The following is a 12,971-nucleotide window of genomic DNA, read 5'->3' as shown; positions in this document are numbered from 1 at the left end:
CCACAAGGAATGGAGGTGGCCTTTAATTGCTGAAAGAGGCTGGAGCTGATAGCAAGAAAATGTGGCCTCAGTCCTACAATCACAAGAAACTGAATCTGGCCAACAACCTGAATGAGCTTGGAAGTTGATGCTTGCTTAGACTCTCCAGATAAGAGTCCAGACTGAGGAACACCCTGACCTTGTGAGACTTTATGCAGAAAACCCATTTGATCGTGCCTGGACTTCTGAACTACAGAACTGAGAGATGTAAATGAGTATTATTTTAACATGTTAAATTTGTGATAATTTGTTATTCAGAAATAGAAAAACTAGTTTAAAAAAATCCCTTCATAATCTGCACAGTTATGTTCGGCAATCTGTTTTTAAATTAGAGAGAGAGAGAATGTGTGTGTGGCGTGTGTGTGAACAAAAAAAGCTAAGAAAATATTAATTACTTTTTCCAGATTAATTTGTTCGTATACATACACATAAAGTTCATATACATATATGAAAATATTAACCTATATACCATATGAAATTATTAACACACAAAATACATATACATTCATAAACATATCCTTTCTGATTGGAAAAATAAATAATTAAAATCCTCTCTTTAGCTGTCACTATATCTGTCTTTCATTTTAAGCATATTTGTCTTGTTATTCCCAACATCTACCACAGGAACTATTACACAGTAGTTACTCAATTAAAATCTGTTGCATATAAACTGAATAGCTAAACACATATCTGGATAGTGTATATACATGAGGTTGCATGGTATAATGAAAAATATGCTCACCTGAATGCACTGTGAGACAAGCATGCATGGAAATTTTGCCTCCACTAAGAGTCAAAATTTTGATCCTGGGACTCTCTTTAACTTCTCTGAGCCTCATTTGCCTCATCTGGGAGGCTGTATATTATGGTACAGTGTTCAGCTGTAGGTCTGTCATTTAATTGCTTTACAATCTCTAGCAAGTAACTTCCCTCATGCTTTATTTTTATCATCTATAAAAGAGGATCATGAATACTGTAACAGGAAGTGTCACCATTAGCTCCTATAGTACCTTCATGAAAATTAGAAAACCTTGCCCCCTTTTCAAAATAATTTCTATTTGTGGCAAAATGTATATACTTATGTTGTTAGTGATATTTATGACATCCTGGTACCCTGCACAACCTGAACAACTGTTCCTGTCACTCTCTCAGGGTTGTTGTCAGGCTCAAATGAGGCAATTTATGGGAGGTGCAAAGCACAGCATCTGGCATATATTAATGAGCCACTTTGTGTCAGAAATCATCATCATCATCATCATCATCATCATCTTTATCATAAACATCTTCTTTAACATGGAAAGAATATCATTAAACCAGGACAGATAAAATGAGGAACAAACTAGCACAGTTTAAAGCACTGGCACATGGTAGGGCATGGTATAAATAATTGTTGCTTTTATGTACTTGGAAGGACCATACCAAGTAAGCACATTGAACACACTATGCCCTCAATAAATAGCTGCTGACTGATTGAATATTTTCTAGTTTTCTCAAAGAAAATGTACCTACTACTAATGTAGAAATGGGTTCTTTAACAGAAACTGGTGATTTCATTTAACATCTCTTTAATAGGCCTCTAATATTAGTACTCTTATATTTAGTAATATTTAGTATATACAAGAAAAATACAGGGAATTTTAATTGTTGAATTTTTCTTACACTGTTATATAAATACATGGAATTTTTATATATATGTATATATATTAGTATTAATAAAATGCTATATTTGTAGGCTTGGGCTGCCATAACAAAATACCATATACTGGGTGGCTTAAACAACAGAAATTTATTGTCGTACAGTTCTGGGGGCTGTAAGTCCAAGATCAAGATGTCAGCAGTGTTGGTTTCCTCTGAGGCCTCTCTTCTTGGCTTGCAGATGACCACCTTCTTGATGAATTAATGCTGAATTCTAAGCTGAGCATTTTATATTAATCATATTTTTTTTATCTGCAATTCGGTCAGAGGTGTTGGGGAAGTGTTTCTTTGTTTTCTTCTTTGCTGCTGGCTACCCAGGAAAATTTGTGCCCCTTGAAGGATTCTCCCCTCGTATCTGATCTTTCAAGGCTGACCAGTGAATAATTCCAGCAGACCCTTCCCTCCCAAGGCATTTTTCATCAGCAAAAAATAGAAACTGTGAGTAGAGTGGATTGCTATAAAGCACATTGACTGAATTTGTGCTCACCCACCTAAGCTCTATTTTCACCCATTTTGAGCAATTTCTGCCATTCTGAAAATTCAGGAAAGCCAATTTTATGAAGTTTTTAGTAAAAAAAAAAAAAAAAAAAAATTCAACCCAAAGTCAATTATACTGCATGAACTTGAACAGGGCCGATATAGCAATTACTAGAATGATACTCATTATACTATTGGAAATTCCATAGGCACAGAATAGGGTCTTCTATCCTGCTTTCAGTGTGGGATGATGGAAGACATACGGGAAGGGAAAGAGAAAAAACAGCATTGCCATTGAAAATAAGTTCTTAGAACACAACATTCTTTAGTGCTTCATTTGCAAAATATGTCATTTTAGAAGCACTTCTGAGTGAAAGTCAAATGTAAATTTTATACACTGACTATAAAGAATAAAACCTCCTCCGGGAAGAAATGTTCTCACCCATGAAAGGTAAGAAGCCTTCATCCCCAACCCCAAATGCTAGATTAGTTGTAGATAAATGGTGGATTGAATAGTTTCCGGGAAGACTCCTTGCTCAGCCTTCAGCTCTGTCCCCCTAGAGCCCTGCGGAAGCGTTTGTTTACAGTACGTCATCCTTTAAGCCAAGGAGATTTTACCAGGGTTGTTTCTAGAATTCCTCTATTTCATTTCACCCCTTTTATTTTACATCATTTCAAAGTTTTCATTCTCTATAGTTTACAGTCACGGCCGAGGGGCATGTGTCCCTTTTTATTCTATGACCTGTGATCTTGGATCAGAAGACCAAAAAGCAGTGACTTCTTGAGCGCAAAGGCAAGGCTTTTTGTCGATGCTGAGCTTGCTTCGCCTGTGTGAACTGTAGTTCTATCACCTGTGCCTGCAATCAACCTTGTTTAAAATTGCAGAGGCAGACTTTCAGAGACCCGTTAGCATATCGTGGGGCAGAACGAGGAGGAGAAATGTCACCCCCTACCCTGTCCCCACTGTGCTAGGGAAATGTACCAACATTAGACAGGCCCTTTCCACTCACAATTATACCTTTCCCCACCCTCCCGTCACCTCTTCTTATCAGCTGTTAAGTGGGAGTCTTTTTATTATTAAAGAAAGGTCAATGCATTTGGCCTCGCCACTGCTGAAGAGAGGAGCCTCAGAATAAAATGAAGAACAACACAAAAAGAATTGAAAGAGACATAAACTGTCCTCATGGGTCTCATATGCTCTCCCTTTAATCTGTAAGATCATTTCAGCTTCTCTACCTAACGAAAAGCTTGGCTTTGTGGCTCTCATATATGAGCTCATTGCAAAGTGACCTCTAAATCACTATTAGAAACACAGACCATACTTCCATCCACTTTATTGTTCCTATAGGCTACTTTCAGTGCCTTAGTCCACTATATATTTTTAAAGGGCAGGATCTGTTTGCTAACATCCCACCTGAGTTCCATTTTATTTTTCTGACCTATGTCAAAGAAAGAAACTTTAGAAGGAAATTATAAAAGGATCTCTATCTTACATCCTAGGGGAAAGGTCAGTGTATGAATATAAGAAGTTCATTAACATTCTACTGTCTAAATAAACTTTCAAATCCCACAACAACAGAAACATAATAGAAGCACTGGTCAGTGCATGCAGGTTCACATCCAACCTAATGACTTATAGCAATTTTCATTTTTCATAAAAGCTTCTATTCCTATTACTCAGGAGACTTGTTCTTTTTACCACACTGTTCAATTAGAACTGATCACTCCCAAAGCCAGTGTGAAACAACCCTGTTGGGATGGCCTTCAGTGATTTTCAAATGACACCATATTTTTAAATTAGGTGGCCTGAGGAGTGCTTTTAGGAATTGGATCCTTCTTTATCTCAGTATTTCAAAAAAGGAGGGCAAGTTCGAAGAAATGTTAACTCTGCTTTCACTAATAACAGCCAACCTGGAGGGGTACAGAAGGATCATAAACTCAGTTTCCTCATTTGTGAAAAATGAGATGATGTCTACATTTCAGGACTGCAGTGTCAATTAATATTTTTCACCAACGTATTTTTCAATCCATATATTTTAAATTAGTCAATTATTCAACATGCTGGTTTTGGAAGAGTTCCTAGAAAAAAAATCACATGCCCCAAAATAACTTCCACACCAAATTTGTCCCAATGTTTGAGTGTAATGTACCTAACTATGAAAAACTGTTTACAACTTAACTTGAATTAGCATACATGGTAGATTAAATCTTTTCCTAGCCACATCCTTAAGGAATAAAACCGATTTTCAGTTAGGTTTAGACTAAGAATGTGAGAGGGTCTAGCCGAGGGGGGCAGTTGAGTGGTCTACCAAAAGGCCTGCAAGGTAAAGTGCGTCTTCAGAGCTCCAGGCACCTGGAAAGTAGGCGGGGTCTGGGGGGAGAGGGGAGCTTACTCTGTAACAGGCACTACCTAAGCACTATACTGTGAGGCAGGTACTAACGTTTCCACTGTACAGATGGGGTAACGGAAGCAAGGAAAGGTTAAGTTAGCTGCCCAAGAGCAAAGGTATTCGTGGAAGAATTGAGCTTTGGGACCAAGCAGCTGGGATTCAGAAGCCCTGGTCATGCTCTGTGCATACCCCCTCCCAGGCAGCGGATGGGAAGAAGGAAGGCAGCAGAGGGGCACTGTGGTACATGCTACCACGTGCCTGCCCAGTATCTCTTCTCCCCTTTTTCTTTAGTAGCAGAATCCCAAATTCCATTTTGGAAAACAACAGGCCTCATGGAGAATACTCATGGCCCCATCCCCATATGATCAGTTCTGGCCAAGGAGAGCTAAGCAGAAATCTACTGGGTTTGCTTTCTGTCAAAGCTATCGTTTTCCTGACATACAGAGACACTCAACTGGCACTTGCCTTTTCTCTTTTCTCTTTCTCTTTTTCTTCCCAAAATGGATTATCTACTGGGGGAGGAACAGCCACACTGTGAATGTAAGACTGGCAACTCCGTGCTAAAGATGGCAGAGTAAAGTGATAGAAGAAGCCAATTGTCATTCTGGAGCTGCGATGTCAATTCTTCATTGTTTACTTTTGCAACTTTTTATATGAGAAAAGTAAACACATATTTGGTTAAGCTATTATTTCTGTAACATGTGGTCAAATGCAATCCTAATCAATATAGAGGTATGCAAAAATACATGAAGAAAACCCTTACTTTTATAAACAACACTAGATTGTCTCAGTCTGGCACCATGACTAGTGGGTGCACACACAACTCTATGCTACATACATTCACTGTGTGAGCTTATACCCCTCCATGTAGTGGCAGTGGCCGGGCACAGATCTGCCTCCACAACTGCATAGCAGATATAGTTCAGCTATGATGCTATCATACAGCAGGATTTAGCAAATGGTAGCCTGCTGGCCAAATCTAACCTGTGGCTTGTTTTCGTACAGACTGCAAGCTGAGAGATTTTTTTTTTTCTGTCTCCATTTTAAAGAGTTTTAAAAACAAACAAACCGAAAAGCCAGTAAACACAAAGACGAATATGCAACAGAGATCATATGGGGCTGTGAAGCCTAAGTATTTACTATCTGATCTTTTACAGAAAATGTTTGCTGACCGCTACAGAAGGACAAGACAACTTATCCCAACTATCACAACCAACCAGGTTACAAATACTGCCTGGGCCATTTTTATTCTCTTTTGTTTGCCAATGAGCCATTATGCCCAAAACATCATCTGTAATTGAAGAACCCTCTAAATGATTTTCTAAAGGGGAAGGGTGCAAGGCAAAAAGGAAGAAGGACAAATAGCCTGGCTGAGTCTTGCTGGCTTAAAAAGGAGAAGTCTTGTTTTAAGTATAATCACGTCAGACTCCCAGAAAATATCATACATCAGCTGGAGCCGATTGTTGGAAAGGAAGTATCATTAAGCGTTCAACAGAAAATCCTAGAAGGAATTAAATTTTGAATACCTCAGAATAAAAATGCCTTTCAAGAAGACTTCCCTGTCACAGGTGGCACTAAGCTTTCATTCCCCAAATAAACATTTCCAGTATTCATTTTCATTTTCATCACACACTAACAACACTGGGTTGAAAGCAACGAGTAGAAAGATGGTGATTTTCATGATTTTCTATTCTCATTGCCTCAGAGAACCTAAAAATGATGTTAGTCATTATTTATACACTTGAAAAATTATTTTAAATAATGTGCAGAAATAAAAACTTTCATGTTTATAGTAAAAAATCATTTCTTATACTCAAGGGTAAGGTTATAAATTATTAAAATTTTGCAATTTCATATTTTAGCGAACTCATCCCAACATGCAATCAGCTTAGTTGTAAATCAACCTAGCACCACAGTTTTTCTGTGTGTATTGCTGTTAGTGAAATCTAACTCCTGCATCGTAGATACTAGAGAATACTGCTATAGCCCAACCCTAAACAAATACATAAGAGGAGGAAAATATGGGCTCATTAAACTTTTAGATCCCAAAATATCTAAATTTCTTGTTTTCCTGTACATATGTTTTTCTTCAAAAGCATTTCAGTCATCAGTGTTTCATAAATAAAGCTTTTCCTCTTTCTCAACAATATCCATTTAATTCCTGTTAGAATTTTGTCACTTCAGAGCTTTCACAATGTCATAATAAATCCTATGCTACAGTGGTCTTTCTTCCATTTTAAAGGCTAAGTGGATTTAGGAAAAATAACTATATTGCATCAGCTGTTTTATATAATATTTTGTAGTACAACATACTTTGTCTTCAAATCAAAGATGATAACATACTTTAGTTCATATACTAAGCACAAAATTACCCTTCCTAAGAATCAGTCTTCAAGATTTTCCATTTTTAGTATTTCTCTTTCACATCAAATGTATACATTCATATAATTATAAAATTATGCAATTATTTTATGTAGATTAGTGATGACTGCATGTGAATATCATAAAACAACACATTACAAAGCACTGTGATTAGAGAAAATGGTAATTGTGAACATCTGGATTGAGAAATTTAAATTTGAAAAAGTCTGATATTTTTCATAAAGCCTTTTTCCTATGCTTGTCCAGATTTCAATTGGTTCTGACTGAAACCATTTATATGGAACAGGCTAATTAAATATAAATTTAAATATGTTACGCAGATTAAATACCCAGGTAGAAAAATAGTTATTTCCCTGTCTTTGTTATATGGCTACATTGATAAAGAACAGTTTGCTTTTAAAACTATTTAGCAATTTTGATGGTAGAGGATCAAATAAGTATGTTCAATATGAAGAAACATTTTAAAATTGAATCCATCAAATTTTATTGGAGAGGAAAAAAACTTAAAAACTGCCAAAAATATCTTGAGGAGTTATGAATTTCATTTTACAAACTAAGTAAGCAGAAAATCTATCTCTATTTTTAATTTACCTATGTGCAATTTCCAGTTGAGGCCTCCATCTGCTAAAAGCCCCTAATTGTAAATTGAAAGACCACCTTTTCCCCCAAACTCAAGGTGACACCTATCTTCTGCACAGGGTGGATATTCAAAATATTTAACAACATTGCGGTGGAGACTTCGACAATTCAAAGTAGGTGCCCAATCAATCAGGGTGGATACTGGCCAGCAGACACAGGTCTGGTCCCCTGGTGTGGGCCTGCTGGGAATCACCTAGGTTTTTAGAGGTATGGAGTGGGCATGGGAGGGGGTGGAATATTCGTCATCACTTGCTTTGGCAAACATTGTGAGGTCTCTTTTCTCTCTGGACTTCGGTTATTGACTACACCAGTTCTTATACCTCCTCTAGACCATGAAATCTCTCCAGTCTGATTCTCCATCAATCTCCCTTTTGAGTACAAAGGAAACATCCCTGTTCTCTATTCTTCACCAGCATGAAGGGAAGTCCTGCTAGATGTACCACACCACCACATCACAGCAGTTTCTTCTCAACTGCTTTTTGCACTGTGCCAGGCACACAGTTCCATGGCATTTCCTCCTCAACTCGGCTTTCTTGAATATGCATTTCACAAATCTCTTTCATGTCTCTGTAACTTTTTCCATCAGAAAACTGGTGGGACTATCAAGGCAGAATGCAAGACCCTACTACCAAAATTAAAGAATTTGACTCTGACTCTGATTATGCCATGGCAGTCCTTCCTTGTAGCTAATGAGGTGAGAATTTCTAGACAGCACTTGATTTGATGTGGGCTATAGCTAAAAAGAGTTAGGATATTGAAATATAGTCCTAGTATATGTAATTTAGGGATAAAACATTTATTATTGTTGTCTTTTTACATTTCTATGTCATCTGCACCCATATGTGCAATATTGAGTTTTGTTTCCCCCTTTTAAACACCTTTATTAAGATACAATTCACATACCACATGATTTACCCATTTAAAATGTACAATTCCATGGTTTTAAATATATTCACAGGGTTGTGCAACCATCATCGCAATCCAATTTTAGAACATTTTTGTCACCGCCCAAGAAGACCCCATACTCTTTAACAGTCATTACAATCATTCCTCATTCCTTCCCCAATCCCCCTCTCTCACCAGACCCCAGAAACCACTACTCTACTTTATACCTCTATAGATTTGCCTATTTTGGATCTTTTATATGAATGGAATCATAAAATATGTGGTCTTTTTTGATTAGCTTCTCCCTCTTAGCATGACATTTTCAAGGTTCATCCATGTTATGGCATGTATTAGTACTTCATTTCTTTTTATCACCAAATAACATTTCTCTATATGTATTTATCACAATGTATATATTAGAATTTTTTGTATCTCTCTCTGTATTTTTATATATATACATATATATGTATATATTTAACTTATTATGCCTGGAACCTTGTCTATGCTTTAAAAAGTCTAGTAAAGGTTTTCAGAATTCACCTGGTGAAATTGGTGAAAATTAGAAATGTGGTAAATGAATAAAACTTCTTCCTGTGGAAGAACTGATCTGCTCAAAGAGAGGCAATGAATGCAAATATTCAAGTACTCACATGTTGAGAAATTTTAAAAATATTATCAAACACATTGAAAATCAATAAACATCTGCGTCTGTATTCAAAAGGCAAGATTTTCATAAAAATTATCTGTTAGACTTGTAAATAAGTGGATAAAAATGGAAAATGGAACCAATAATTGTTATCACTGTAATATCAAGCAATAAAGATGACAGTTTTTTTTTTTTCATCTTGAATTAATAGGACTATGTGATTACTTTGGGGGTGGCATTGACATGTTGGCATAGCTGGTCTCTTGAAGAGCACAGGCTAATGCTAGAAGTGCTTAATATATAAATTATCAAAATTTAGGGATGGTTCCTATTCCTTTCGTAAGTGGGCATTGAAAAATGTGGCATACTTAGCTATGGTCATATTATTGTTTATAATTTTATTGTGGTGGTGTTTCTAATGTGGACAAAGCCCTCAGTAGACTCCAAATTTTAGTAATATGACTACAATTAGGATCTGCGTATTTCAAAAAAAAAGATGTTGAAATAGAGCTTCTCAAAAACATAGGGCAGGGTCGGTAATGAAGGACCTTGCTTGCTGTGGGAAACATTTTTAGGTAATTTGAAGCTATGGAAAGTACTTAAGCAAGGCTTGAGATTCAAGGTTTCTGAATCTGATATTACAAAGGCAAAGATCCTTATTCTATGAATGGATACAGTTTCTATCTTTCAGGTTCAAAAGAAAAGACGTTCAATAATTTGTGTAGTGCCCTAAGATAGTAATAGAAATAATATGGAAACTAAGGCTTGATTTCCTTAATATTCCTTCTTTATATTCCTCTGTCTGAAAATGTGTGAGACATGTTACTGGAGAGGGTCTTACTCCCTTTTAGGGTTATGTTTTAAAGAATTTTTTTTTTTCTCTTCAAGTCAGTTCTTTCCAGTATTAACACAATCACTTTGAAATAATTAACCTTGCATTTTCTTTCCTCCATAAGAATTCACACTGCAAAACTGCATTTTATGCTCTCATTCACATACTCATTTCAAAGAAACAAACAAAAGGTTTCAAGTTTCTTAGGCTATTTGGAAAACACAGAATCAACTAGCACAGCAGTCATCCGTGAAAACAACTGACATTTAGTTTCACATGTAAGGTAAATCTGAATGGCATGAGAACCTTTCTACTCACAGGTATCTAAAGACTCGTCTGAACCATCAGGGCAGTCAGGGTCCCCATCACACAGCCAGCTCTGGGAGACACAAGTCACATGATCGTGGCAAAGAAATTCACCAGGATCACACAACTGCTGATCTGAAAATGAAAATGTTTCAAAATAAAATATGAATGATCTGAACATGAACACGAGAGCAGTACAAAGATGAAATGTGAGAAAGCAATGCATAAAAAGTACATGAATATGATCCACATTTTCTGTTCAGTAGCAAAGCTAAACCAATTATTTTTCTTCATTTGAGCTGCTCAGCTCAAGCACTCAATTTTGATAGATGTGACTTTGTTACAGGCTTACATAATCTGTTCTGGAAATAGTTAAGAATGCTGTTTATGTTTATGACTAGAGGCTTTATCAGATCAAAGATGGCATATAGATAGATATTCTATCAAGTGAGTTTTATATAAGATGTTGAATCAAAACAGAAGTTCTTGAGCATAGAAATTTTAGTTTCTTTCTCTGCTGTAAGAGAAAGAAAAAATCAGCAATGAGGTAAATATTGTAATTAACTCCATTTCTGAGTATTCAGTTCTTAACCATCCATCCCAATACTGATGCTTCAAGTCTTTACATGAATTACATATGCAATACCACAGTGATTCCTTCCCTTTTTTGCCATGACTTCCAAGGTGACAAGTTCTGCTACTAGAGAGCAAAAGTGGTAGGAAACTTCCATAAAGCTATTTTTGTAACTATGATTTTCTACAGTTAGTTGTGTCTAATAAGTCTATTTTCCTTTCCTTATTTCAGAATATTTGGGATCTGTAACCTTTCCTCAAGTTCTAATAAACTCAACAACTGTTTAGTTTTCATAATATATTTACTTATACACTGTGAGTTCATTTGAAAAAAATATTCATTTTTCACATTTTAACATGTCTAAAAGAGGAATGTTTCTTATAACTGATGGCCTCTGAATGTGAAGGGATATTAGGAGTACTTTAGCCATTTGACTTCACTTGTAATTTTGTTATGTACATACATGAAAAATTTAAGATAAAAAGATCATTAAATAGGTCTAAGTTAGCTATTTCAATAAATATCAAATAAAAATTCTAAGTTATATGGAAGCATTTAGGCTATAGCTTGACAATATTTTCTTAGCAATATACATTATAATGGTATATCTTACACTCAGTGGTATCTTAGATTTGGTAAAATGTAGTATATCTTTCCTTTCTCTCCATCAACACCCTCCACCCCAGCAGCATAACTTTCAGTAAATATGCCTTACAAATATATACATCTTTAATCTATGATATTAACTTTTTCAAATCTCAAACTATAGATATTTCCTGACAACTCATTTCATCTTATCTTATTATATTTTCCACATATTCACTATCAACACGGCACTCATCAACACCACTATCATTATTGTTGTTTTTTTACATTAAGTTGTTTGAGCATCCTCTGTGTTTCACTCTAGACTCAGTGCTGTAGAACCAAAGATGTAGAAGCCAGTCTTTATTTTAAGGGATCCAACAAACTACTTGTGCCAACAGATCTCCCCCAAAAAATGCTAAAAGGAAAGACCCGAGGTAGAGGCAGATGGAAACAAATATAAAAAAATAGTTTGGGTATGTAACCTTTCCTCTAAAGATAGGTAGGCTTTGGATGAATGGGATATAGGACATTGCAAGCAGGTTTAGAATGAACAGTTGCTAAGGCATTAATTATTATAATGCATTTGAGAAGAAAAAAATTTCTACTGAAATTGAAATAACAGGCTATAAGACCTGGGTTTTCTCCACCAAATAGTGGTGTGTGATATTTATAAGTATGTCCCAACGCTAAAAGAGAGGGGCTTACATTTTACTTTAGGCCATCACATAACTTTTGAAGTTAGTATAGGGCAAGAGCATGGAATAAAATTCAAATTATTTTTCTTATAGACAAAGGGACCATATAATTTATCCTCAAACAGAGAGTTCTGAGAGTGAAAGAAGGAAGGCTAATTAATAATTACACTAGAGCAACAGGCATAAACCAAGGTTATCTCAGAAAAATCAGAATAGGTATTTATTGTACCAATAGTTACCTTGCATTTGCTCTATGATCTTGAGGTTCTAATTTTTCTCTTCCTTTATTCCTCCCAAACTATAAAAAAATTACTATGGGGAGAGGGGATATTGCCATTGTACAGTGCATGACCCAGTAAATAAGCAATCAGAACTTGTTGAAAGTATAAAGAAGAAAAACAGAAAGAACCATTTATGGTGTTGAAATAGCGTGTCTCAAGAATATAAGTCAGGATTGGTAATGAAGGACCTTGATTGCCGTGGGAGCATTGTGAAGGTAATTTGAAGCTATGGAAAGTACTTAAGAAAGGATATTGAATAATAAAACATGCTACAAAGACATTTGTTAGGACATTGTCTAGAGAAGTGTTCAAGATGATTGACTAAAAGAGTGGAGATTTAGATGAAGACTGCTCCAAATGTAAGAGTTAAGAATTGGTGACTAAGTGTTTGAAAGGTTTAAACATGTCTTCAAGTAAATAGCCTCAGAAATTGGATGGTGTCTCAAAACCACAATAAAACATATAGATTGAAAAAAAAAAAGATTGGCTGTGTGTGTACACATGCATATGAGTCTGCTCATGGTGGGGAATACAAAAATAAT

The 12,971-nt window shown here is 35.8% G+C and overlaps 1 protein-coding gene across 2 annotated transcripts in view; it reads right to left on the bottom strand.

Annotated features, from left to right (window-relative positions):
- LRP1B (LDL receptor related protein 1B) overlaps positions 1-12,971 on the bottom strand; it is a 1,768,615-nt gene that overhangs the window by 1,444,497 nt on the left and 311,147 nt on the right. For both annotated transcript variants that reach the window (XM_069473041.1, XM_069473049.1), the window contains exon 2: positions 10,304-10,426. In XM_069473041.1, the coding sequence (XP_069329142.1) occupies positions 10,304-10,426 (123 nt within the window). The remainder of the gene's footprint in view (positions 1-10,303; positions 10,427-12,971) is intronic.

The sequence above is a fragment of the Eulemur rufifrons genome, chromosome 1 (assembly GCF_041146395.1).
Source record: "Eulemur rufifrons isolate Redbay chromosome 1, OSU_ERuf_1, whole genome shotgun sequence".
Classification (NCBI taxonomy): Eukaryota; Metazoa; Chordata; class Mammalia; order Primates; family Lemuridae; genus Eulemur; species Eulemur rufifrons.
The sequence above is the reverse complement of the archived record's forward strand: the minus strand, read 5'-3'. Positions and strand labels throughout refer to the sequence as shown.